Source organism: Pogoniulus pusillus, chromosome 4 (assembly GCF_015220805.1).
Source record: "Pogoniulus pusillus isolate bPogPus1 chromosome 4, bPogPus1.pri, whole genome shotgun sequence".
NCBI lineage: Eukaryota > Metazoa > Chordata > Aves > Piciformes > Lybiidae > Pogoniulus > Pogoniulus pusillus.
The window spans coordinates 5,122,407-5,144,164 of NC_087267.1; the positions used below are offsets into that span (position 1 = coordinate 5,122,407).

At 41.9% G+C, this 21,758-nt stretch overlaps 1 protein-coding gene across 2 annotated transcripts in view; it reads right to left on the reverse strand.

Annotated features, from left to right (window-relative positions):
* Positions 1–321: 321 nt before the first annotated feature.
* KCND2 (potassium voltage-gated channel subfamily D member 2) overlaps positions 322–21,758 on the reverse strand; it is a 306,979-nt gene continuing 285,542 nt past the window's right edge. For both annotated transcript variants that reach the window (XM_064142052.1, XM_064142051.1), the window contains exons 3-7: positions 20,870–21,032; positions 8,171–8,269; positions 6,515–6,610; positions 2,513–2,760; positions 322–1,018 (exon numbers count right to left, since the gene is read on the reverse strand). In XM_064142052.1, the coding sequence (XP_063998122.1) occupies positions 841–1,018; positions 2,513–2,760; positions 6,515–6,610; positions 8,171–8,269; positions 20,870–21,032 (784 nt within the window). In that variant the 3' untranslated portion in view covers positions 322–840. The remainder of the gene's footprint in view (positions 1,019–2,512; positions 2,761–6,514; positions 6,611–8,170; positions 8,270–20,869; positions 21,033–21,758) is intronic.

A 21,758-nucleotide genomic window follows, 5' to 3' on the forward strand; every position in this document is an offset into this window, starting at 1 on the left:
CGGGTGTACAATGACTTATTGCAGTAGTAACAGTACCTAAGAAGCAAGGTAAAACAATAGTAAATATTGAACTAACTGAACACCTGTAGTTCACTAATGGATGTTTGAATAAGAAATACTGCGTTTTTCAAAGGGAAGTTATTTGTACAACTACCATGGAACATTAACAATCAGCTTGTTGTAAGTGCACGGAAATGCCCCTTTCTACAGTAATATTTTATCATGCCTAATCTGAAAAACAACAAAAGTAAACTGAGATCACAGCTCCAAATAATTTCAGCATGCATTATGGTTGTAGTTCTTTCAGTCAGTACAAACAGATTTCATATGAGCATTTTATTCCTTCGGTGGTTTTTTTTTTTTTTGGATAGTTGCTCAACGAGTTTGTGGTTTATTAACAGGACAAAAAAAAAAGACCAAAACCCAACACGTTATCAAAATGTTCCTCGTTGGTTTGCATTCAGCAGGTTTGTTTCTATTTTTTGTTTTGTGTTTTTGTTTTTTTTTTTTTTCTAAAAAGAGCTCTCTCATGATAAGAAGAAGCATCAAAGCATCAATGGGGACATTTCATTGTGCTCATAGAGTAAGTCAGGATGGTCACAGAAGATTCCACCGTGCGCCAGTTCGGATGCCGGTAAGAAACTCCTTCTGGTTCACACGCTGCCACACTGAAACCCGTGGTGTGTTTTCTCTCTCCTGAACCTCTCGCTCTGCAGCCACTGGTGCACACATCAAGGGGTGTTGTCTTTGTCAGCTCTCTCATTCCTTGCAACTTGCTTCTCTCTGCTCGAGCTCAGCTTGCAAGTGGTCTTTATGCTAATTTATAAATAAATTCTTATCTTATAAAGCAGATACTCTGACAATGTTTCCTCCCGAATACTCGGGAGACTCTGGCCTATCATCTCCTTCGGGTGTGGTGACTGGAGGTGTTGGGATGCTAATTATTGCTGTAGTGACATAAGGCTGCTCACAGTTTAGTTTGACACACTCTTCCACTTTGGCATTTAAGCTGGAACGGCTGGAGGAAGAAACAAAACTGCGTGAAGAAAAAAGTCCACATTTCTGCAAATCTCTCATGTGCCTGATTCCACTCCCTCAGCTCAGCATCTCCATCCTACCCCATTAGAAAGCTCAGAGATGCAAAGCACCATTACCGCACCACCCTGCACCTTGGCAGCAGGTGGTCCATGGTTATATCCATGGGCAGGCCCCTTTCCTTCCCACCATTTCTCCACTCATCATCTAAGTGTTTCTGAGCAGGGGAGGCATTTGAGCTGCAGCTTGGTGAGGAAACTTTGCCGAATGACTTGCTGTGCAGGAAAGTGGAACCTAAAAGGTAGTATTTGTCTCCTGACAATTACTCTATGCCATACTTATTTAAGAACATTACATATCTTCAAGAGTAAGACACAGTGATAGATGCACTAATAAAGATTAATTTGTTCCTGGAATTGTTGCACTACCTCAGCATCGTGAGAAACTTGTAAACCTTAGACTGTTTTGAGGTGAGACTGGCATTTTGTGTTTTTAAGGACAAAGGTGGTGCTTTGTGCTTTTACATACTCTGTGACTGGAAGTATGTTGCAGGCAAGTCCTCTAGCAGGGAAAGGATGGATCCAGGGAGAATATTTCCTGAAAAGCTAAGACATTGGAGCTTTGTGCACAACAGCTGAAAAACTTGAGTAGCTGCAAGCTGCTGTATTGTTCGTGTAAGTAAAATCCAAAGCTAGTAACTATACAAACTACTCAAAATATAACTTACCAAGACAACAGCTATAGAAACTCTTGCTAAAAATGCTTCTTTTTTTAAATGGTGGCATTTTTTAGTGGAATATAACTTCTGAGTCCCCTGAGAATTTTGCTGTGTTTTCAGAGGTGGTGTTTAGATATATGTGAAAGCCAAATGGTTTACTTCTGAGAGTACAGAGATGCTCATTAAATTACTGACACTTAAACTGCACTTTTCTCACTTTTGTAATAACTCTGCAAACTAGGAAATACATTTTTCTTATTCACTTAGTATTTTTATTTAGAAGAGTCCTTCTTATGACTATGATACTCAGGAATTTGGGAACCAGTTTTATTTCTCTGCTCTGTGGAAATGTGAGGAAGTGGGGTTTTGTCTTATGCTTCTGAACCAAAACATTAGAAACAACAGAGACAGGCTGTTCTTTCTCCGGCCACTTGCTTGTCTCATATGTCTGAACTGAAATGTCTGTGCTATTTTTCCTTCGTTTATGTTTGTCCATTGCATATAATATTTGGTGCTGTATTTAATTTAGGGTCCCTGGATGCTATTCACTGAGGCCAGAAATGGATCTAAAGAGGCAATTCTGTTGTCTTGAATTAAGTTTGGAGAAAACTATGTACAGGATATATCAGTCCTAGCATCCATTTTTGGATGACTATTTGACTTTCATCTTCAGCCTAGCAGCCTAAAGGCTACAACACTTCTACGTCTCTAATGAAGAAAGGGGCTTCAGATTTTGGTGTGCTGATGAGCGTGAAGTACCTGTTAGACAGAGGCGTCCTCTCCACACATCTAATCTGGATGGTGCTGAGCTCCTGTACGCTGCCTGGGCGGCTGCCAGCGATAGTGGTGTTTGGGATGCGGTAAGTCTTTTTATGTCTTCGTGAGCAGCAAGTGCTGGTAACGCCTTGTTGAGATGAGAGAGAGGGGCTGTGGCTGGGGGGTCTATTGACCGTGGAAACCTCCATACAGCTCTCTTCATAGACTTGCTCATCCACAAACTCATGATTCTAGCCCAGAGGAATCCAACAAAGGGATAAAGCAAACATAGAAAAGTAATTAAAGCGGACACATTAACCATGATTGTTTAAAAGCTTACACTGACACGACTGAATAAAGTGAGAAAGTTAGACAGCTTATTTTTGATTATAGTGTTTAGTACATGCTAGCCTAGGCTGAATACCAACACAAATGTAAATGCTGGAACAAAATGCTCAGAGCTCTAAAAAAGGAAATGTTAATCCAAATTACTTTGTAAAGTAGCATGTGATTGTGATGTAATTTGTGCTATAAATATCTGTATAATCTACAAAGTGCCACAAAATAAGGGATTATCTTCATTAACAAAAAGTGATGCATGTGTAAATGCTCTAAATGTCATTTGGAAAGAAATAAGATTTATTATACTGAACTATAATACAATGAAATTAATACATATTTTCCAGATGATCTTTTAAAGCTTCATTTGAATTTCTTCTTAGGAATCAAGGCTATAAAACTGTGTTTCAAGTAATGCATCTATGTAAAGTAAAAAAGATTCAATAAAATAAAAGTTGGATTAGAGGAGACAAGATCGTTATTTAAAAGCTTCCAAGAAGTTCCTAATCACTGTGGATGAAAGCATCAAAAAGCAGTTAAAAAGACTGAGCATTTAATTACAAAAAGTACTCTTTCTTTATGCACTCTTTGCTGAATCTCAGCATGGACAGTAGTTTTATAGGGTTGTCACAGAGCTGAATCCAAATTCACTCAAGCAGCTGGTTTATGTTGACTCAGTAGGTGATTAAGGAGCATTTCACACATAACTGTGAGTTCCACATCTTCTCTGTGTGCAGAAGAGTGTGAAGTAGTGGTGTTGCTTAGAGTAGGGAGGAGGAATTTGTACAGTAATTTGGAAGTAGCCGCCCAAACCAAGCAGAGATTAAGATATATGTTCACGTTTGCATGAATGTGAGTTTGCTCTTGAGAAAACCTCCTTTTTAAAGTGATGTTGAAGAATACCAAATTCAACTAATATGGAAAGAAAGAACTTGCTTGAAAATGGACTTCTAGAAGGCACATGTCAGTCACAATCAATATTTTGAATGTTATCGCACAGTGAACATAATGTTGAGAGAGAAAAATAATCATCATCCTTAGATTCCATTCAGTGTCTTATAACATGTTTGCCAAGAACTCTGCTAGTCTTCCAATTAAAAATAATTTGTACTCCCTAAAACTTCTATGGAGCAGCCAACAAGAATTCAATTTGTAGGATCCATTAAAAACAGGTATCAAGTAAACTTTTAATATAAACTGGAAACATTTTGACACTATATAATGGCTCACGTTAATAGATATGGTTATACTTATTAATTGTTCTTAAATTAGTAACATTTCAGTGTAATTATTTTCATTACTAGTGTAATTTTCACAAAATTCTGTAGTAGTTTGGGTTGGACTAAATGACCTTCAGAGGCCCATTCTAACTCAGATTATTCTATGATTGCCCACTCTGCTCTTCTTAGAGGGGAAGACATAGAGTCATAGAAACAACCAGGTTGGAAGCGACCTCCAAGATCATCCAGTCCAACCTATCCAGTCAACTAGACCATGGCACTAAGTGCCTCATCCAGTCTTTTCTTGAACACCTCCAGGGACAGTGACTCCACCTTTAATGTGCCATCAAAGAGAATATACACTTTTGCTTAATAACATCTGCACTGATGCTTATACCAAGTGACATTTCAAAGGATGATGAGAGGCTTTGAAGGCACATCACCCTTGCTGGCATACCATGTACCAGTAACTTGCCATACTCAGCAACCTGAGGGTACAAAATTTTAAGTTCCCACTAAAATGTTAGGAATGCATCATCTGCAGAATACAGGCTGGAACCCCTACGTACATTTTTGCGTTCACGTGTCATTGTCAGCTTAGTGCTAGTAGCAGTCTGGCTACTGAGCTCACATGACACATGAACACAGACAGGAAAGAGAAGCAAGGAAAAAAGAAAGATTCTATGAAAATTAAAAGAAGAAAGCTCTATTAAAAAAAAAAGAATAAATAGGAGACATTTACATATTCCACCATTATGATAAGAGGAAATGTGAAACTTTGGGAGCCAAATTCACCTCCCACCAAATGAACAGAAATGAATTTTTTTCCATGATTTCCATGTGAGTTTGACAGGATACATTGCTACCAATAGGGCTTTTAAAGATGTTTGTAATATTCAACTGTGAAACTCTTTTTAAAGCAGATTGTTATTGCCAGATTCTACTACCAAATGTCTCAAAAAATGTTTCAAGAAAAAAACAACCTTATCTTGCAGATCATCCATGTTACACTCTGACTATGAAATAAGACATTTTGTCCTACAGGACACTGTATAAAACTGAATCCTCTGAAAGTAAGCATGCAGATGATATAAGCACCTGTGGGATGACCTTGCTATCTAAGCAATGTAACAACCAGGTCCTTTTATTTACAAAGAAACACTGTTAAAAGCAGAACCTTAAATTATACATGCATGTTTGGACGTGGCACTTGGTGCCATGGTCTAGCCTTGAGCCCTGTGGTAAAGGGTTGGACTTGATGATCTATGAGGTCTCTTCCAACCTTGGTGATACTGTGATACTGTGATATTTTAATTTATCAATGTCTGTGGTGGAAAAACCTTTTAATTTTTTTTTTCTTTTACCCTATAAATTCAAGACAAAACAGCCTAAAGTTTCACATTAACCAGAAGTAAATTTGTAAATGGTGGTTTCATGGATGTTGGCAAACTTACTTATAGTATATGGTAAATATAAGGCTATATAACACCTGCAAAAATATCAGAATGCAAGGGGATGATTTTAGTTTGCTCTGTGTGAAATTAAAATACCTACAAGGACTAAATTCAGTACAAATGCTATTTATGTTCTTAGCTTCCTTAGGAAGTTATAAAAGAGTGAAACAATATAAAATTAGGAATGATTTGGGTTATTGTTATGGTGTTACTGGTCCAGAAATTCACTAGCAAACATGGCACTCACTTCTTGCTGAATCATAAGTCTACTTTAGTTTACTGTCATTTATGGCTATACAATTATCCAGTTATTGACCAGGGAAAAATACAGACAATACATAATAAGTAGTCCTTTTGATTTGTAGGCAGTTTCAAATCTAAATGTGCATATTTGGGTTGTTATGAATTACATCAGTCATTTCTACAGGGATCTCAGCATCCACACTGAAACCAAAAGACTTTGAAGCTTTGCACCTGCATCTGAATTAAGCACTTAAAGTTTCAAAATAGGATGCTGGGGGATCCTTTTTGACAGTCATTTCAGTGAGAATTGCACTTGCATCTGAGGAAGCACTCAGCAGCTCGCCCTGTACAAAAGCTCGGCATTTGCTCAGGCACAGACTTGCTTTGACTGCACCAAGCATTGAATATGTAAGGATTGCAAATTGTGTTAAATAAGCTACAGTGCAGAAAAGAGAAGTGCAAACGACAACATTTGAGTGTATGAAAAACATATTGAAGGTCACATATACAGACTGGCTCTACTGATGTCATCTCATTCGTGTCAGTATGTTCCACCCTAGATGAGGCTCTCATACAGAATTCCTGTTCTTTATATGTAACTGGAATAATGCATTAAAGTAAGACAAAACAGCTTTTCTCCCCAGTTAACTGCTTTCATGTAAGGGCTTACTAACTAGAAGCAAACCGGAAAACATTCAAAACTAGGCTGATGTTGGAATTCATAGGAAAACAAAGTTGTCTTTTCTTACCGTAGTTTTTTCCAGGCAGTGAAGCAGGTGGTGATGCTGTGTTTCAAAAGAAGAGCCAGATTTGCTAACAAAGGCCTGTTCTTCTTCACCAGAGGACTGTTAATACATAAAACTCTCTATTATTCTCATGTGAAACAAGAGGGCTCTCACCCAAATGTTTGATCAGAACTAATCTGGATTGTAAATGGTAGCATAATGCTTCATCTATATGGCATAACCCAAATAATATTTGACCTGAGTCCTCTTTTACTTGTTTGATTGTTTTATTAAAAATATTTTCTTTCTTTCCCTTGCATATCCTTTAAATATTTTCATCTTAGATTTTTTTTTAATGCATGGATGGAATAGTACAATTAACAAGTGTAATCAACATGTAAACTTGAATATTGAATCAACATATATTTCAAATTATCATAAATTCAGGTGACAATCCCCCCCCCCCTGCAGGAGAATGTGTCTTATTTGAAGGAAATTAAACATAGTTGTCCTTTTGGGATCACTTCATAGCAATAAATAATTTGTGATCACAAAAATTCATGTCAGTGATCCCAATCTGCTGAGTTTGGGAAGTGTGTAACAGATGTTACACAGAATGAAGAATTAAGTAGAAAGAATCTACTGTTTATCGTTTGTGTTCATCATTACTCTCCAGAAAGCATAAAACTAAATAGGAGGAAGTGAGATAATAAGAAAGATTACAATTCAACTTTAGGATATTTGAAATCTGCAAGGCAGTTGAGCTATTTGGTCTCTTTTTAGTTCAAAGACGTAAATTCTTTCAAGCAGAAGAGGAAGCGAGGGCTCTGACTGCACATCTTTTGTGCTAGACCGGACGAGTGGACAGCTCCTTCCTCTTCTTCTGGCTATAGGTTAAAGCATTTGGCTTTTTAACACATATTGAACGGAAAGTGCATAGAGGAATGAAAGCCTCCCTGTATCCCTCAGGGAATTGCCTAAATGCCAGAAAATGACAGGGATTAAAAAACACTTTGTCTTCAGTCTTTCTCAGCTGGCTGCAGCTCTGAGCAGCCAAGGGGTTGTCTCTGGCAGCATGGGTTGCTGTGGATCTCAGTCCCAGCTGGGGCTACCCCCAGCTTGGGGCTACCACTGCTGGTTCTGTCTTCCTTGGCAGGGGTGAAGGAGAAATTTGCTTCAGGTAATGCTAGGCTTCAGTGTGTTTGAGATTATCACCAAGACATCCTTAGAGAAACACAGGCATTTTCAAGGAATGTGTTTACTCTGCAACACACCTCTGTGCAAACAGTACTTTGGAGCTACCTTTCCCCATCACTGATGATGAAGTCTGTTTTTTTCACCATTGCTCTACCTGTCTAAATCCAAACGAGAGAAATGCAACCTACTTCCTAAGAGACAAATGCTCTGAACTTTCTTAATAGCGTCTTCCACATGACCTAATTATATGTGTGTAACATTTGAATCCAGCATTTCTATTTGGCCATTTCCCTCATCTTTTAGTACTTCATCATCAACTTCATTTAATGTTAGTAATAGTCCATTTTGTCCTTCCTTAATCTGCCTATAAAGACAACATTGCCTGTAGAGCCAAGCTGACTTTCCCTGGTGTTAAACAGAATAAGCTGCTGCGGGGCTGTCATTAAGCTATTACTCTGGAGGTGAAGGATATGAAAGTGCTACCTGCTGCAGCTGGTTACTCAGTAAGCCGTTTCGTTTGCTCTGCATGTAGGCATTAGCGCTCCCACTTTTTGCTGCACGAATCCGAGCGAGTCTGGCTTTCTGTGTAAACAGAGAAAAGGAAGAGTTTCACTTGCACTCATCTCCATCACTCTAGTTATCTAAACTGCTAATTGGAATCAGCTGCTTATGAATACCAGTATCATGGCTGGAAGGCTGTATTGCATCTGTCCTCCAGGTGGAGCAACTCACGAGTGCCTTCTCATTTAAAATGCAAGTAACAGAAGTTGCTATTTGTTTGCATGCATCGGCTAATAAGAACAATGATCTTCCAGAAGAGATTAGATCAGCAGGTAAGTGCCTCTCCTTTTTGCACTGCTGCAACTGTGCCACACCTTATGCTTCGTGGATCAGGAACATCATCATCCATCTCAGTTGCTCCTATGGTAAAGATCTCTTTAAAGGGGAATAAATGTTTCAGAAAAAAAACATAATAGTGCAGCTACTATGAGCTGGCTCCTTGGAGCCTTCTGGGTTTTCAGAGTGGCAGAATGTGGTAGGGGTTTTAATGTTGTCTCTCATCTAAGTGCATAAATGCTTGCCAGACCTTTTGAAAAAAGATTTCATATCCATTGGTATGATTAAACTTAATACTTGTCACCATTGCCCACAACCTGATTTTTCAGAGACTGAAGGCATCAAAATTGCTGGGGGGATTTAAGATTTCTCACATGCGCTTCCTTGCTTGTGCAAGTGACTCCATTCCAGAGTAGAAAGCGAATCACCAGTGAAGGACACTCTTGTCCACTGAATTCTGTGCAACTCTTAAAAGTCAACTTTAAAAGAAGGAGTGGAGAGAAGGGAGAGAGGACTCTTTCAACCAATAATACAGAAAACAGAAGCTTCTATTGGATTTCTAAGCTAAGTCCTGGTTCTGTAATTTTTGTGGATGGTTACATGTGTAAGAAGGAATCTGATTAGGTTTCTGATTCTGAAAGCCAAATTCCAAGCAGCACTTGAAACTGAATGGCTGCTGAAGTGCAGGATACACAGTGAAGAACTTGAAAAACTGACTTTGATATATTAATAGGGATTTTCATATCTCATAATTACTCAGTTGATATTTTCAGAAAATAGAGGAAGCATTTTTCTTCCCTTCCCCCAGTTTCTGTGGCATTAAATGTCAGCATGAATAGAGAGAAGCAGCCTGGTCACTGCAGCTGCCAGATCTCTCTGGCATGATTAATAATTAACTGGCTATAAATTAATGGCTCAACACCGTGCTTCTTTGCCCTCACATCCTCAAATTCACAGAACTTCTCAACAGTGAGCAAAGAAATTCATGACAGTTAACAGCAAACATGGCTAGAATCTGGCTTGTGTTATATGTCATGCATTTATTATCTTCTAATTGCTCTGAAATGAGATAATGCTGTGCATGTGTGCGTCACTGAGGAAAAAAACCAACCTCATGAGAGCATGTTTTGTGATATATTGGCTATTCTAGAGGAACACACTGGTTTGTCACCTTCCTTCCTGCACATAGTCTGTCCAGCAATGCAGTTAACGCATCTTATTCTAGTGGCAAGGAGCGAAGTGCCCCAATCACTTGCACAATGCTTCTGCACAGGTGAATTCCTGTTTCCCCCTTCCTCCTGTTAATGCTGAAAGGACACTTGCAGTCCCACATGCCATCATCCTAAGCAGGTCCCCAGAGGCCAGACTAGGGGTAAACGTCCAGTCAGGGGTGTTTCATTGAACCTCATGGTTGACAAGCCCTAGGCAGCCTGATGTGCTGTAGGATGACACCCAAGAGGGCAATGCACCGAGATGGCCTGGTGTCCCCAGGAGCTGATCAGCATGGGGAACGCCTGACACTTTCCACCCTCTGGGCTCCCACGGGCTCCTTGTTGGCACATCCAGGCTACTAGTGTGCTTAGGGCTGACTCCTCATGCTGACAATTAAAAATCCCCTTGGGTGGGAGGAAAATAGGTTATTTTCAGATGGAGCTTTTGAGATGCAACATGACCATGATGGGCAGAAGGCTAGGGGAAGAACTTTACCCACACCAAAGAAGAGTTGTCCACTGATCATGTTCATAGCCTTAGGAGCTTGAGATGCTTTAGAGCTGCCTTTGCAGGGTGTGGCATGGAGTACAATAAATAAGTTATTTCAGTCACAAATGTTTGACCCGCTTTTCATCTTTCAAATGGTTTTCAGTGAGCTCTTTATACAGCAAAATTCATTAGCTTTAATGAACAAACACTTTACATAGATTACTTATGCTTTGCCTTTTCACATGCATATTCATTTTCTCTTCCAGTGGCTGTAGCAATAATTGTGACACAGCACCATTTAATAAAGAAATATACAAAACATTAACAGTTCATGCAACTGCCTTAATATATCAATGTGCTACAAAGCATTTAATGCAAAGATTTTACTTCCCATGTGAAGCTTTCAAATTGCTTTGAAAATATGAATTTATTGCACCTTAGAAATAATTTGTGAGGAGAAAAGCAACAGCTGACCTCTTTCTAGCTAAGACTCATTGAGGTGGCCTGCCTTCACAAAAAGGAGGTAACAAATCTGCTACCTAGACAGGCACTAAATATGGTGACTTCCATGCTTATGCTTCAACTTACAGAAACTAGCCCTGAAAGTGGAAGTGTTTACAAATCTGTTGAAGTGCTAAGATTTCAGTACTTCTGCCTGATTTATATCAGGGCCTGTGGCATGAGTAGTCTCATGACCTCTCACACTTGCTAGCCAGAAAACATTAAAAGCTCACATCAGCCACAGGATTTTAAGGGCTGTGTGATGGGGAGTGAATTCCTGTGAGAGACATCAAAACGATGTCCAGAAAACTGTAATTACAGAAGAACTATGTTTTCCTTTATTCTGCAAACTGCAGCCTCTGTCACAGCAGAAAAAGACTGTTCAACCACTGTAAAGCCCCTTCTAGCTCACCCCTTTCATGGAAAATCTAGGGGAAAAAAAAAAGAAAGGATTAAATTCTCCTGCAGCAGATTATCTTCTTTGTTGTGAGGATTTCCCTTAGCCACAGAATGCAAAACTATGATTTTGGTAATTTTTGTGTTGTTTAGAACAAAGTCAAGGTAGGTGAATACAGTTAATTGACTGACTTAGATGAAATTCCACTACAATCATCTCATCTGAAACTTCCTAAAGAAATTGATGATCAGCTCTAATTCTTACTACATCCCTTGTACTCACACTGAATTTCTTTCTTTCAATGCATTTTTTTTTTTTTGCCCTTTTTTTTTTCCCTCTCCCCTGCCTACGGCTGTATTTATAGAAACCTTACAAAGAAAAATCATTGCTGTTCAACAAGAGCTAGCTTGGTCAGGTTTAGAAATATAAACATTTGTTTTGACAAGATATTAAACAGTGCTAAATGTGGCACTGGGGGATATTTACAATACCTGGTGTTTAACACTCAACATGCCCTTAGCTAGCCAGCTGTTTTAGGAGAGAGATTTTTATCAGGAACACTTCAAGGCAGGTCTTACTGCAGCACAGAGAATAGTTTTTGGTAAGAGCCTCTCTCCAATTTGCTATGGAAGAAGCCTCGGTAGACTAGGAAATTCAGTACTTTGATATCTCCCATTGTTTCTTTTCTGTTGTTTGCCAGACTACATAACTACCTTACTATGAAAACTCAGAAATAATTAATTACTTCATGGTTATTTTGTACAGTGAGATGATATTAATTCCTTCACAGTCATTTTGTGTGCACTGGTTTTGATCAAGAAAAAGTTAATTTTCTTTGTAATAGCTCATGTAGGGCTGTGTTTAGGAATTGTGATTAAAACATGTTACTGCAGTTCTTATACTGAGTCAAGGAGTTTTCTGCTCCTCAGGCTGTTTGATCGAGTAAGCTGGGCATGAACAAGAAGATGAGGCAGAGGAGAATCCAGGAAGGATAGGACAGCTGACCATATTGTATGGCACTGTGCTCAGCAACAAAACAGGATAGTGGTGAAGGGGCTGTGCTTGTTCTAGGACAGGTTGGGCATCAGTTGGTGGGGAGCATTTGTTTTCTTTTGCATCACTTTTTCTTCTTGGATTTGCTTTTTTTTCCACTCTCTTGCAGTTGTTTTTCCTGCTCTTTAGAAAAAAATATTGAGCTGTCTTTATCCCCACCTATGGATTTTTGCAATGTTACCCTTCTGATTCTCCCTCTCATCCTGCTGGGGAGGAGTGAGCGAGCCACTGAGTGGTGTTCTGCTGTCTACTCATGTTCACCACAACACAGCAGCTCCTAGAGCAATGACCAAATTTGTTTGAAACCAGTCACATTGTTTACATTATTTTTTTGTATTTGGTCTTTCATAATCGATCCTCTATGTTTGTTCTCACATGAAAAACCAAGCCCACGTTTCATGCTCTGATTTTCTAATTGTCAGTAATTGCAAATAATTGACTTCAGATTAGCTGACAATAACATAAAATGACAGCATGTCATAGGGAAGAAAATGCTGTTTATTTTGTACATTAATAGTTAAGGATTTAAATAAGGCTGATACACTTGTTGAGCTATGCACGGCTTTCAGAATCTTTTCAATTTCTTGGTCAGTAAACAGAAGTTTTACATGTCCTAAATTCAAAAACCTTAGATGAGTTATCTTGTAATTTATGTTTCTGCATCCCCACTGAGATTAATAGCCTATCTAGTTTACAGAAGTCATGATGGCTAGCAGGGCTCCCTGCTACAAATGCTCAGATCTAGGCTGCCAGGTGCTGTGAAACAGTTGCCATTGCAATTTATCTTACAGCTATTTATATTTATCTAGTAACTAATTATTTATAACTTGACAGATAAATATATTCTACAAAATCAATAAATAATAAACTCAAGCCAATCTTCTGGATATATTCTGCTGTGTGAAGCCAGAAAACCATAATCTTATGAAAGATTCAGGTTGAATTTTATGTATTAAGTTGAGTTTTGAAGCTGATGATAGTTGTTAGGGTGTTGTGTTGAGGAACCATGCAAAGTCACTCTTAGTAGGAAGCACTTGGGAACTGAAATGAAGGCTTCTCCAGTTATCAGATAATGAACAATAATGGGCAGATGGACCTGCACATAGGACTTGCTGGTTAAAAGGATACAAGGCTCTTGCCTTAAAAAGATGCAGAAAAATAGGTGCATGGAAATCAGGGAAGGCATCTGTCAGAAACATCTTCATTCAGGGTAAGGAAGATACTGCTATTAGAAGGGCTGCTGCAGTATTCTGGATTGGAGCTTTGCAGTTAAGATGCAAATGAATGGCAGATACCCACTTCAAGAGGGCAGCTGTGCCTCCACCATTCCCTTCCCTGTTCTGGTAGCCAACTCATGGAATATAATGCTGTCAGGGTCTGGCCTTATCTTAACCCTTGATAACTGTCAAACATGAAACAGGACATTATATCCAAGCTTAACAGACATTTTCTTTTCCCTTTTCCCATTTTTCTTTCCCTTTTGCCATTTCCCCTTTCCCTTATCCCTCTCCTTCAGGAAAAGCCACAACACATCTGTCATTAACTTTGTGATCTGAAGGCACTGACTGGCAACCAAAATAACATGGCTTTTTGAAGTTGCCTCTAGCTGAGAAAAACTCCACAGTTAGAAATCCTCAAAACCATCTCAGTAGTTATAAATCTGCTTCAGGAAAAAAGCATAGTAAGACTACAGGGTATAATTAGTTCTGGCCTGAATTCCAATATCTCTCTTGGATTATTTATTTATTTATCTATTTAATGTCAGGATAGGTCAGATCCTTGGACCTTATTATTTGATACAAGAAAACGTTCTGATGAGAACAGATTATTTTTCTTTACTTTTTCTTTACTTTTTTTTTGACTCTTTGTTTATATTGATTGCTAACAAGCTCCCCAGAGTGCAGCAGAAAGCTGGGCTCTCCTGCTGATGTATTGGCCGTGTTGTAATGTGGGGTTTCATAACGATGACAACAGTGTATTTCCAAGGTTGGAAGAAAGAGTTTCCTTTAAAATGCGTTAAATTGAGATAATATGGAAATAAATTCCATCTTTTCTGTCTTCTCTTGAGCATTAATGTGCAACAAATTTTTGGCAAAAAGAAATAAACAGAATTATCTAACCTCGACTGTCTATGCAGAACTCAGTATATGCTTATACTGACAGTCACATGGCTCTTGAACAAACTGTGCTAGTTTGAAGCTAGCTAGAATGTTTTGGTGAGAAGAACTAGCTCACAGGCTGTGAAAGGAAAATAATGGTGATGTCTGCTTCCCTCAGAGTCTCACTAAGGAGTTTGGGAAGAAGAAAGGAAAACATTAGATAACACTCTTGCTATTTTCTCTTGCTCTCGCTTGGGCTGCTGACTGAGCAACATCTTACTCCCTAACCTCACCTTCCATTTGGCCTAACCCACTTTGCTTCATAACCTCTTGGCTGAACCTCTATTTTTCTTTAGGACTGGGGTAAGGTTGAGAGGAGCAGGGGGAAGGTGCAGGGGTGGTTGAGAGCCCCTCCTGAGGACTCAGGTTTCTGGGAGGGGAGTTGTGTTTCTGTATTACCTTTTTACCTTGTATATTTCTGTCTATAACTGTATATACTGTAAATATCTGCTTGTCTATTGTGCTAGCTGTAAATAAATAGCTTCATTTATATTCCCAGATCTGGCTGAGTCTAGTCTGGGTAATTTCTAAAGTGTGTGGGGGTGGGGAACACCCAAACCATCACCCAAACCTAAGTAACAAATTTCTGCTGAAAACTGCCAGAGCATCTGGGACTGGATTTCAACTCTTCAACAGAGAACTTTCTCTTAGGTTTACTTCAAGTCCAAAAGTTTTTCTCTTTTGAAGACTACGTTGATTAAACTTCTGCATGAGATAGCAACAAAGATGTACAATTCAAATACACAACTCTCTCAATCAGATGGAAGCTGTTGTAGCCAGCAGGAGGTACCATTGCCTGCAGAGGTTCATGCTGTGCTCCACTAGAACAGCACCTTCTTTCAAGCTTATGTTCTTCCTCCTTAGAGAACAGAAGATTGGTGCCTCCTTTATTTTAGAATGCTATGTAAAGCTTCTGGTTTGTTGAATGAAGAAGGCATTTCAAGCTTCAATAACGTGACCTTTGGGATTGAATATGCTGATACAGTGAAGTAGAACCCTCTTGTGAAATGTAAGGCTGTCATTCATAGATAAATATTGCTAAATAGGGACTATTACCCAAGAAGCTCCTTTTGTCAAATCTTTTTTTTCAGTCTATCAGACAAAGCTGGATGTTAGGAGGAAGTTCTTCCCAGAGAGAGTGATTGGCATTGGAATGGGCTGCCCAGGGAGGTGGTGGAGGCACTGTCCCTGGAGGTGTTCAAGCAAAGCCTGGATGAGGCACTTAGTGCCATGGTCTGGTTGACTGGCTAGGGCTGGGTGCTAGGTTGGACTGGCTGATCTTGGAGGTCTCTTCCAACCTGGTTGATTCTATGATTCTATGATTTCAGTCATTTTAGATTGAGAAACAGAGCAGCTTTGCAATACGAGACACCAGTGAGAGACATCCAGTGCTAAGTGTTCCAGAGCACTCCAAATTCCTTTCTTCTCCCCTCCCCCTCCCACCCCGACCGCGGGTTTGAATAGGGAGGAGAAGGCAGTGGAAAACTGCTTTCCCTGCCCTGTAGGCTCGAAGGGGGAACAGCAGGAGACATCTTTCTGCATGTGTGCTGATCCGTGTGGGAGCCTGCACAGGAGTTAGGCTGGCGGTTGGCTGGGTTTTTGTGCCCAACATAAAATGGCAAAGGGACACTTCTGTCTAGAAAAGCTTAAACAGAGTAAGCAAGAAGGCGCAGTGGGTTTCCCACCATGACAGAGTGAGTTCCCGCCTTGACAGAGTGAGTTCCTGCTTTGACAGAGTGAGTTCCTGCCTTGACAGAGTGAGCTCCCGCCTTGACAGAGTGAGTTCCCGCCTTGACAGAGTTCCTGCCTTGACAGAGTGAGCTCCCGCCTTGACAGAGTGAGCTCCCGCCTTGGCAGAGTGAGCTCCCGCCTTGACAGAGTGAGCTCCCGCCTTGACAGAGTTCCGGCCTTGGCAGAGTGAGCTCCCGCCTTGGCAGAGTGAGCTCCCGCCTTGACAGAGTGAGCTCCCGCCTTGACAGAGTGAGCTCCCGCCTTGACAGAGTGAGCTCCCGCCTTGGCAGAGTGAGCTCCCGCCTTGACAGAGTGAGCTCCGGCCTTGACAGAGTGAGCTCCCGCCTTGACAGAGTGAGCTCCGGCCTTGACAGAGTGAGCTCCGGCCTTGACAGAGTGAGCTCCCGCCTTGACAGAGTGAGCTCCCGCCTTGACAGAGTGAGCTCCGGCCTTGACAGAGTGAGCTCCCGCCTTGACAGAGTTCCGGCCTTGGCAGAGTGAGCTCCCGCCTTGGCAGAGTGAGCTCCCGCCTTGGCAGAGTGAGCTCCCGCCTTGACAGAGTGAGCTCCCGCCTTGACAGAGTGAGCTCCCGCCTTGACAGAGTGAGCTCCCGCCTTGACAGAGCTCCGGCCTTGGCAGAGTGAGTTCCCGCCTTGACAGAGTGAGCTCCCGCCTTGACAGAGTGAGCTCCCGCCTTGACAGAGTGAGCTCCGGCCTTGACAGAGTGAGCTCCGGCCTTGACAGAGTGAGTTCCCGCCTTGACAGAGTGAGTTCCCGCCTTGACAGAGTGAGCTCCCGCCTTGACAGAGTTCCCGCCTTGACAGAGTGAGCTCCCGCCTTGACAGAGTGAGCTCCGGCCTTGACAGAGCTCCCGCCTTGACAGAGTGAGCTCCCGCCTTGACAGAGTGAGCTCCCGCCTTGACAGAGTTCCCGCCTTGGCAGAGTGAGCTCCCGCCTTGACAGAGTGAGCTCCGGCCTTGACAGAGTTCCCGCCTTGACAGAGTGAGCTCCGGCCTTGACAGAGTGAGCTCCGGCCTTGACAGAGTGAGCTCCGGCCTTGACAGAGTGAGCTCCGGCCTTGACAGAGTGAGTTCCCGCCTTGACAGAGTGAGCTCCCGCCTTGACAGAGTGAGCTCCCGCCTTGACAGAGTGAGCTCCCGCCTTGACAGAGCTCCCGCCTTGACAGAGTGAGCTCCCGCCTTGACAGAGTGAGCTCCCGCCTTGACAGAGTGAGCTCCGGCCTTGACAGAGTTCCCGCCTTGACAGAGTGAGCTCCCGCCTTGACAGAGTGAGCTCCGGCCTTGACAGAGTGAGCTCCGGCCTTGACAGAGTGAGCTCCGGCCTTGACAGAGTTCCCGCCTTGACAGAGTGAGCTCCCGCCTTGACAGAGTGAGCTCCGGCCTTGACAGAGTGAGCTCCGGCCTTGACAGAGTGAGCTCCGGCCTTGACAGAGTGAGCTCCGGCCTTAACAGAGTGAGCTCCCGCCTTGACAGAGTGAGCTCCCGCCTTGACAGAGTGAGCTCCCGCCTTGACAGAGTGAGCTCCCGCCTTGACAGAGTGAGCTCCCGCCTTGACAGAGTGAGCTCCCGCCTTGACAGAGTGAGCTCCCGCCTTGACAGAGTGAGCTCCCGCCTTGACAGAGTGAGCTCCCGCCTTGACAGAGTTCCGGCCTTGGCAGAGTGAGTTCCGGCCTTGACAGAGCTTCTGACAGGACAGGTTCCTGCCATGACAGAATCCCTGTTTTGGGCCAATCCCTGTTTTGGATGGCTCCTACCTTTTTATACGGCTCTCGGTATTACACTGTCCCTGTCTTTCGATGGTTCTCCTCACTTTTGCACCATTCTGTGCAAGCTTGGCAAGGAATCCCTGTCTTGTGGCAGCTGTGTCTCAAGACGCTTCTGAGTTTGGCAGCCTTGCCACTCGCCCTGGGCATGGATCCAGACTATTGGATATTGCTTGCAGCATCAGAAGGCAGTCGAGCAGCAGAGAAATCCAGCACGGGATGATCGCCGAATACCTATCTCACCTCCGTGAGTAAAGCCTGCTGTTCTCTTCATTCTCTGCTCAGCCTGATTGATAGTGGGGTAAAGCTGTGATTATAGCTTAGCCTTTTCCATTGCCTGACTGCTTAAGTTTGTCCATAACACCCTTTGAAGAATTCCCGATCGAATTAGAACCTGCAAATAAACCTAAGCTAGTTTTGTGTGTAGCTTGGGGGTGGCGTTTTCAGGGAAATAATTCTATTCTTATCATTCCTGACTTGGCCACATTAATTCCCTGCCTTCACAAGACTAAGTTAATCAGACTTCAAAACCAATTTTCACTGAAGCAAGAAGGGCATAAACAGAAGAAATCTCTCCTCCTTACTGCTGTCATTGTTCTGGGGAGCACAGGAAAAGACACTTTGGGAGGATTGCCATTCATCACTTCATACTCCTGGTTGAAACACACAATGACCTCCCTGTTTTGCAAGGAGAAAATGTTAGTTATTAATTGAAGCAGTTTCTATTCAGGAGGAGATTATGGAGAATAGCAGCCACTCTGCCAGTCTGGTTTTTGCAAGGTATTTTCTTGTGTCTATCTTTATTTCATTGGCAAGTGTAAAGCAAGCACAAAAGATTCTGTTTCATAGCATGCAGTGGGAGACAGTTTCTCTCTAAAGCAAGGCTGGCTGTGTCTGAAGTTATTGTGAAAGCTCGGAACAGGCACATTGATTGCTGGGATAAAGCAGATCTGTTACCCATGGCTGGTGCAATGCTGGGAGGCACAGTATGGTGCAGTGCTGGGAGGCACAGCACAGTAACAAACAGCTTTGTTCTGGCTGATAGATACTGTTTATTCTGTCTGCTGCCATTGCACAAACAGAAGTGAAAAAGTTCTGGACAAAACAGTGTAAAGGGATGTGTTCTCTTCATGTTCTAACTGTGGGAAAGGGAAATGCACAGATGAAACCAGGACATGCAAAGGGGTGAGTGGAATTAGTAGATTAGTAGGCAAGCTATGTTTCTAGTCAGCCCATGACTGTGACATGGCTGGCATCTTCTGCAGCCACTTTCCTTATCTTCCTCAGATTTCTTCCAAGATCTGGCCATTAAAGAGTGTATTATCTTCAGCCTGGACCTATGACTGACTTTCTTGGCCATATAATTCTGTTTCTCTTGATTTTAAGATATTCTGGGAATTGTATCACTGTGTAAATTCACTTCCTTTTTATGAAGAAATCAGTCAAAACGGTGGTTGAAAAGAAACACACAAACATTTCGTACCTCTGAGCCTAGCGCTGTTGTTTATCTGGTGGTAGTTTGAGGGGTTCTAGGTCTCCCTTAGCAGAACCATAGAGATGGAGGCCCATCCCAGAGGGATGGACCTGCTTGTCCCAGGAAATTGCAATACTGTTATTTTATTCTGTCTTCCAGTATCATAGCACCTGACTGATAGCCTTCCCTTCTCCTCGCTGCCTTTTCTCCCTTCACTTCTGTGCTGTAGGAGCAGTGTGCATTCCTTCTTATCTCATGGTCTGTGGGGGAGATGGCTACTGGCTGGCAGGGAATTCTGAGCTGTGTCATGTGGCCTGCTGGGGTCTTGGTCTGATGGACACAGCCTAGCTTGTGAATGTACTTATTCTACCTGATTGCCTTTTGTATATATGCTCTTGTAAATAGAATCTCTCTTTAAACTTCCTATCAGTGTGCAGTATCCTCATTCTCACTCTTGGAAAGGGGTAAGAGTAATTTCTGCCATCCAGTCCCAGGCAGCTTGTGACCTCAAACTGGGACACATGTGAAGCACGTGCACCCTGAGGCTTCTTGTGTTTGCTAGCCTACATGTGTAGTCCCCAGCTATGACCTGCCTGCACACCTCTGCAGGCAATGATCCTGCTCTCCTTGCAGGGGACCACAAAAGGGCTAAGTGGTGATACCTCAGTCTTGGTAATTTTGCAATCTGTGTTGCATGCAGAACATTCTGACTGTCATCAGCAGAGGAGCAGAAGGTAGTGCATGTCAGTTCCCTTATCAGGTGCTAGTAGAGGCTATCTGAGCTGCTTAGCGTTACAAGGTTGAGCAAAGTAGATTTGGACTACTGGCAGTGATGCAGAGGTGTAAGTGACTGCCCAGGCTTGGTCACATCTCTCCTGGTAAACAGTTCTTCCTGGCTCCTGATGTCGCTCTTATGGGTCAGGGAGGGAAACTCTCACTGTAGAGATAGTTGATATTTAGTGAGAGACTGAGCAAATCAAGGAAACTGGAAAACCAGACTCTTGCTTTTGACTTTTCCTGATTAAGCTCTCTCTTTTTTTTTCCCCTGAAACCTTTTCAGCAAAGTAGAGCTGAGGAGGCATGTTCCCAAGTAATAAGATTCTCCAGAGACTGAATCTGTGAATTAAACACATGGATTAGTGAAGCAGTCTGTTAGGACAGACATTAGAAATCATCATTATGGGGTTTTTGTTTGTTTGTTTGGATTTCTCATCAGAAAAATCTTCAGTGGGTGGAACTGCAGATATTGCCTGAAAATACTAGATGTAGTCTAATGACTAGGAGGAATTACCATAATAACAGAGCTGTAAATTTTGACAGAAAAGGTCAATGAACATTTTTTGGTGGTGTTTTGGTGTTTGGTTTTTTTTTCCCCTCACTAAAAATAACAACAGTATTTGCATCTGGGACACAGGGTAGGCATGTAGCACATATATAGAGTAGTTCTCTTCCTAAGAGACCAAACCTACTTTGAGGATGCACAGCGTATAAAAAGTTGTATTTATCTATTGTTCAACAGCAAAAGGAGCAAAAATTAGGAGCTCACCTTTTGTGCCCTGCGTTTGTCTGCCCGCTGATTCTGGTGGTAGATACGGCTGAAGTTGGAGACAATTACAGGAACTGGCAGAGCAATGACTAAGACCCCACTCAGGGAGCATATTGAACCAAAAATCTTGCCAGCTATTGTCTTCGGCACCATGTCACCATACCTGGGTTAAAGGAAACAAAGCATTTAGTAGAGACAAAATCTCTTCTACATATTGAATGTCAAGATGCATTCATTGCACAATACATTTTACTTCTCTTGCAAATAACAATTGCTGCATATAAATAATACTTTATAGATGTATGCATACATACACGGTTTGCTCAGTGATGTGCATACATAATGTTAATTTCAATCTACTGTTTGATATCCTGTGGCCATCTATGTTGTACTTGCTCTAGTCTCTCTCTTTATATTGCAATGGAGAGAGAGTGACCTTGATAGGAAAAAAAAAAGGTGTTGAAATGAAGTCCTTACTCTGTTTGCTTGTTGGTAGAGCTCATCACTTTTCATTGTCAATATCCTAGGGAGACCACTTGGTAAGTTAGATGTCAAGCTGAATAATCTGTTGTCTCACTGAGCTGATATAGTACTTTCATTTAGGAGGGTAGTGCATTTGGGGACGGGTTGCCCAGGAGATGCTGGACTTTCTATCTTTGGAGATTTTCAACATTTGGCTCAACAAAAGCATGGCTGACTTAAGCTATTGTTGATGGGATGCCTTTGAGTGGGAGGCTGGTCTAGCTGACCTTCAGAGGTCCCCTCTGTAATCTAGACAAAAGCAAACATGACAGAAGCAAACAACCAAACAAACTCTAGCTGCAAATCCTGGCAATGGTCAGAATTATTAGGGCTGCCACCTTTCTTTATGATGCTGAATATTGTTCTA